Here is a 6,445-nt window from a genome sequence, read left to right as displayed (position 1 = left end):
TCATGGGTTTTTGTAGCTGGCGGACTTCTTCCCACTGACCATATAGAGGGGAGGGAGCCTGCTTATGCAGGTCGAGGGGTCACAAAGGCCAGGGTTCCCTTTGGTCCCCCTTGGACCGGGTGTACCCGGGACACCGGGAGTTCCGCTCTCCCCGCTTCCCCCATCCTTGCCATCCTTTCCGATGCCAGGTTTGCCAGCTGGACCTGGGGGGAGGGTGGAGATTAAAAAGCACTCGTTCAATATTTATTTTCGCATTCCCTGCCGTTTCTACAACACCAGCGGCCAAAACATGACGGTATACCGTAAGTGAGGCATGCTTTAATCACATAAAGCCTTTAGCGTCCCAATTGTGGGGCCATCATTCCGCGAAAATAGCCGATCTACAAGCGCGTTGTGAGATTTTAGTTTGGCTATTTTCGGCAAAGAGATTTGGAGTCAAAGTGAAAAAAAGGACCTGGGGTTTTTGCTCTATGATTTCATAATTGACAGTTTTGCTCTTAAATGTTGATTTTACTGTTGTATATTGTGTTGTAAAATGTAAAATGCTGTAAAGTGTATCGAGACATACATGACTTTGCACTTTAAATAAACTAGGGCATGGTGATATGCCCATAATGAAGATCTCTGTATCTGTCAGTCCTCATCCCTTTTGTGACCATATATGGAGATCCCTGATGTCATCAGTATATGCCCATATATGGGCATGCCCCCTTTTGTGCCCATATATGTAGCTGACTGATTTGTTTGCGCATGATGCCCTGACGACACATTGAGGTTAGACAACACACTCCATATTTGGGCGTAGCTGCATTGGGAACTCCTTATGGTTATGGCTGAGTCATGGTGACATGAGCGCGACGTCGCCGGCCCTCCCTTAAGCCAATTTTAATATAGGATACAACTTGAGCTTGAACTTGAACTCATTTATATTTTCTTGCTGGTTAGAGGGCTGATGTCACCAGCTAGACATACAAAGCTATTATTTTTCAGGACACGTGCATTACCTTTGTCTATTTAATAAAACACACACAGACACTGCGATACGAGTTTGAACTCATCAACGACAGGACGCTATTACACACAGTGTTTCAGTGGCCTGTGCCCCGGCACGGCGACACTGGAAAGTAGAACCGGGAGCGCTGAAAGATGGGTTTGTTCATGCGAGCGTAAACGCCATAAAAAGGACATAATTCAATGATGATGAGAATCTAAGTGGGGTTACCTTGTGCTCCTGGCTCGCCCGGGCTTCCATTCTTTCCAACTCCATCGTCTCCTTTGACTCCCTTATCGCCCCTTTCTCCGGTGTCCCCTGCAGAGGAGGAGCGTTGTCAAATATTGATGCAGAAATTCAATTGGGAGGCAGTGGTTGAAAAACTACTGTGATGTTTTTACTTAGGTACAAGTAGCAATAATAGCACCGTGTAGAAATACACTGAAATATGAGTTAAAGGTCTACATTCAAAGTTCCACTTGAGTAACAGTACAAAATAGTGCCAAAAGTTTAAGCATTCAAATGTTTCCAAATGTGTCCAAATCCTTTGACAACAGCTGATCTACAAGCTCACAATGCGTTGCATCGCGAGTCGCAGAGCGTTGTGGACTTATAGATCAGCTATTTTTAACGGACAAATTATAAAATAAATAATATGTATGAATGAGAGTGTTTTTGCTGTTGTCACTGTAATTAAAAAGGAACAATAAACAATGTAATGGAGTATAAAGTATAGAAAAATAGAAATACTCAAGTAAAGTAACAGTATCTAAACATTTTAAGTACAATACTCCTTGACTAAATGTACTTGGTTAGCTTCCACCACTACAAATATCGATGCAGAAATTCAATTGGGAGGCCTATTATTTTCACAGCCAAGCGGACACCATTAGAGAGGCCAATGGGAACCCCGTTTTGTGACTCATTGATTTTATGCTATGGATGTGTGGCTATCTCCGGTCCAGACAATGGCCCTGCACGGCTTCTTTCATGCCGTTACGTCAGTATGAAGAGTGAAGACAACGTCTGGCTGGCTGATAGCACTGTTTTCTCTAAAGGCTTCATTATGAATTGTAGATTGCCACTGTGCCACGTACCGCAATGCTGCGTCAGCCTTGGACGCTCTCCAGAGAATGAAGGACAAGTTAAAGACGCATTCCGAACACTGCCGTTTATCATGTTAATTGTGCAGTTGTACAGCGCATATAATATACTATATGTCATGTAATGAAACCACAGGGACTTGAAGGAGTTTTGAGATTCATTCTAGTTGGATGGGTGCATTAGAAACATATCATGGTCAGTATCATGGTCAGTATCATGTCAGTATCATGGTCAGTAGCATGGTCAGTATCATGGCAATATCATGGTCAGTATCATGTCAGTATCAGTATCATGGTCAGTATCATGGTCAGTATCATGTCAGTATCAGTATCATGTCAGTATCATGGTCAGTATCATGGTCAGTATCATGGTCAGTATCATGGTCAGTATCATGTCAGTATCATGGTCAGTATCATGGTCAGTATAATGGTCAGTATCATGTCAGTATCATGGTCAGTATCATGGTCAGTATCATGGTCAGTATCATGTCAGTATCATGACAGTATCATGGTCAGTATCATGGTCAGTATCATGGTCAGTATCATGTCAGTATCATGGTCAGTATCATGGTCAGTATCATGTCAGTATCATGTCAGTATCATGGTCAGTATCATGGTCAGTATCATGGTCAGTATCATGTCAGTATCATGACAGTATCATGGTCAGTATCATGGTCAGTATCATGGTCAGTATCATGTCAGTATCATGGTCAGTATCATGGTCAGTATCATGTCAGTATCATGACAGTATCATGCAGTATCATGGTCAGTATAATGGTAATGATTACAGACAAGTTTCCAGCCTGTTTATGTTGCTATGGAAGAAGTGTGTAAGATAACAAGATAATAATTAAATCAATATGTTATTGATTTCAATATCAGAAAATAACCCCCTTCAGGAGGGATGCATTGCATCCTCTTTTGCCTTGTTGGGGTTTATTCCCAATTATGTCTGCCACACTGTACATTATTCCTCACTTAACTTTTGACAAGCAGGGTGGGGGAGAACATTAAAATTTTGGTGCGGTTCCCTCCAAGTTCATTAACTTCCCATTATCAGGTTGAGTGGAGGGCACACAGTTGAGCAGTTAATGTCAAAATGATGATCACTGAGTCTAGCAAGAGGCACCTGAGAATTTCATTTCTACTTCATTTAAATAGTAAATAGCTGTGGAGTGTCTGCTAAATGCCTAGATGAATTCATACTCAACTGAAAAACTAACACCAACTGAACTATTTCAAGCAACACTAGTGGCAGGGATCTAAGGAAGGCTATGTCAGTCAGTCAGTCAGTCAGTCAGTCAGTCAGCCAGCCAGCCAGCCAGCCAGCCAGCCAGTCAGTCGTACTGTCATTCCATCCGTTCCATCATATCTCCATATTTCAACTTTTTTAAATGTTTCATAAATGAATGCCCTACTTCATCATACAAGAGTGTCAAGTAGTGAAAATAGCAGATCTGCAAGCTCACAACGTGTCCCAATGCGACGCGTTGTAGATCAGCATATTTATATAACTTGTAGATCAGGCATTTTCACTATTCTAAAAGGTTTTTTAAATTAACAATAAAAAAGGAAAGTTTTTTGGACATACAAGGTTTCCACCCGACAGCATCATCCGTTTTTACGTCTGGAGACTCCTGTCCAGGACAGACTTCAGACGCACTCCCTCAGGAGACTTGAATCCGATTTGATTTGGCATTAGGAACCTGTTGCGACTGCATGCCCTTGCTGACGTTGACCCCAGGCAGGATTCAAACCCACGACCGTCCTTACAAAAGGCGCATATGGTCTAACCGCTACACTAAGGCCCCGTTTCCAACAGATAGCAATGTATCAAAAACTATTGGCTGCATTGCCATGAAACTTTCCTTGATGAACCCCAGAGGATGGCCTCTATTGATTTTGGTGACCTCATCGCCTTTCCTCTAGCGCCACCATTAGGCCAAGATTTTCACATTTTCCTCCCAGGCAAAATATTGCGAAAACTACTGTCTGGGTTGCATGAATGTGCTGCTCTCCAGATGATGACCCCTATTGATTTCCCACTCCTGGTGATGGAATGGTCGTTCCTCTAGCGCCACCCTTAGGCCTAAGCTTCCACTTGCACACAAGTCATCACAAAATGTAACGGGGCGGATTGCCATGAACCGTGCCGAGTGCGTGCACGCTCCCAGGAAGATGAACCCTTTTTGAGTGACCCCCATTCTCCTACCTATCCAAAATACTGTAACATAGAATCTAATCAGGATGAAGCCTACTGATGTGGATCTACTCTTACGATGAGCTGTAGGGGGTGCTATGGGGGGTCGGCGACCCCTTAGTTCTGGCGCTGGCTGGGGGGCTGGGAGCTCCACATGCACGCGCGAGCACGCACCGTCAGCTGCGGTCTTAACACCTTGAAGTTTAAACAATAGCCTCTCAAGGTTCGCGCCGTCAGCGGCGAGCCGTTCTCAATAGCGTCTACCTGGCTGCTTTGCATAACATTAGGCTACTCGAAAAAAGCCATGGACTTGAATTGAATGTGTACATTCCTCTCACAATGAGAGACAACAGTCTCTGCACTGCAGAGTGTGAAGGGGATCGCTTAGAAGAGGACCCAGTTCTCTGAGACAAGACAAAGACAAGTTGTCTGATTATTTGAAGTACTTATGTGTGGGTGAGTCTATGTAAAGGGCTTTTATATAAAACTAAAAGGAAAATAAAATAATTAATTAATTGAAACAAAAATAAAAACAACAAATTAACAATGCAACTAAATAATAAGATATAATTACATTAAAAATCACATGTTGAATACAGTATTTCAACTAGCACTGAGCTGATTGGCTATGTGCACATGCGTGCACGTGCGCGTGCACGTCACGTCAGAAAATATAGCCCCCCTAGTTCAAAAATCCACAGCTCATCACTGCATTTGGCCAATTTCCATTTGGGAGTAAGGAGCAGAACAGACTTTCGGGGCTGCTAGATGGGCTTTTAGACTCTTAGTTTTGTTGATTACTGTGTTGTTGATCAATAAAGACGCTGCATACAACTGCCTCTCTTTGAATCTTTGCTTTGCTCGTGTTCTGTTTCAAGAGTCACTTTCCTGGTCCCATTCGCTCTCTCTGACCCCACCCATCCTACTGTACCTTTCTTGCCAGGCACACCCGGCAGTCCGAAGTAGCCCGGATGGCCTTTGGCGCCCGCCGGCCCCGGAGCGCCGGCCGCTCCCGCTGCACCAGCTGCTCCAGGGGGCCCCGCGGGCCCTGCCGTTCCCGCAGAACCAGGGGCTCCGATGGGAAGTGGCTTCTTGAGAAGCTCTTTCCTAAACTCTGTTAGTGATTCTAGACGGACACAGGCAAAAAATGGTGAACATGAAGAGTTTGTTTGTTGTTATTAACTCTTTAAGACCTGAGAACGCATCTGTGTGTCATTTTTAGATTTCGTTGGGCTATTCAAAAATAGCAGATATACAAGCTCATAGCGCGGCACCGAGTGCCGCGCTATGAGCTTGTAGATCTGCTATTTTTGAAAAATCGTGAAAAATGTTGTGCAAATCTTTGAATATATATATATTTAAAGCGAGCATTTCTAGCTAAAATGTTATTGCTTCTGGGGATTCTACAAATGTCTTCTAAATCAGTTTAAAACAGTTTTCTGAAACACTTATGTTGCTATAATATTAATGTCAGTGTCAAGGAGCCCCACAACGATATGTATTTGGCTGCGGACCCCCATCTAAAAAAAAAAAAAATCCAGGGACCCCCAGAAGCAAAGATTTGAGTAAAAAACAATTGCTTTATAGATATATATTCAAAGATTTGCAAAAAAAAAACACAATTTAAAATAAAATAGCTGATCTACAAGCTCATAGCGCGGCACTCGGTGCCGCGCTATGAGCTTGTATATCTGCTATTTTTTAATAGCCAAAAGTATAAAATATGGATAAAGTGGTTACACAGATGCGTCCCCCGGTCTTAAAGGGTTAACATTATGTCACCCTAGGTATCAATTCAAATAAATGTTTATGTCGTATGTCGTCCTACCTTCAACGACGGCTGAGCACATCTTGCGGAGCTGCTCATCGGTCACTTTGGGACCCTGGGAAAAATAATGATTCAAACATCATGAATGTCATTTGTGTTCGACTGATGTGTCGGACCCGATGTCTGGCATTTCGAGATCATTGGCATCAGCTGATGAATGAAAATGTCCATTATTACATGGTCTCCCTTTTGTGTCAAAAACCACAGTCTAGTGGATGGCAGAGTTCACACCACAAAGACAATGGTGAATGATATAGATATAGTTATTGTAGTGTTTACTTGTGTTTATAATTAATTGCCCTACTGCATCCTACTCAGTGGTG

At 43.0% G+C, this 6,445-nt stretch overlaps 1 protein-coding gene across 1 annotated transcript in view; it reads right to left on the bottom strand.

Moving 5' to 3' along the window:
- The window catches only part of col9a1c (collagen, type IX, alpha 1c), a gene marked incomplete at its 3' end in the record, with an annotated part of 47,528 nt that continues 41,083 nt past the window's right edge, over positions 1-6,445 (bottom strand). The window contains exons 35-38 of the mRNA XM_080442492.1: positions 6,123-6,177; positions 5,226-5,420; positions 1,223-1,309; positions 1-203 (exon numbers count right to left, since the gene is read on the bottom strand). Coding sequence (XP_080298618.1) covers positions 1-203; positions 1,223-1,309; positions 5,226-5,420; positions 6,123-6,177 — 540 coding nt within the window. The remainder of the gene's footprint in view (positions 204-1,222; positions 1,310-5,225; positions 5,421-6,122; positions 6,178-6,445) is intronic.

This window comes from Gymnoscopelus braueri (genome assembly GCF_963280865.1).
Source record: "Gymnoscopelus braueri genome assembly, chromosome: 11".
Lineage (NCBI taxonomy): Eukaryota > Metazoa > Chordata > Actinopteri > Myctophiformes > Myctophidae > Gymnoscopelus > Gymnoscopelus braueri.
Note: the sequence above shows the minus strand (reverse complement) of the source record. Positions and strands in the feature narration are given on the sequence as shown.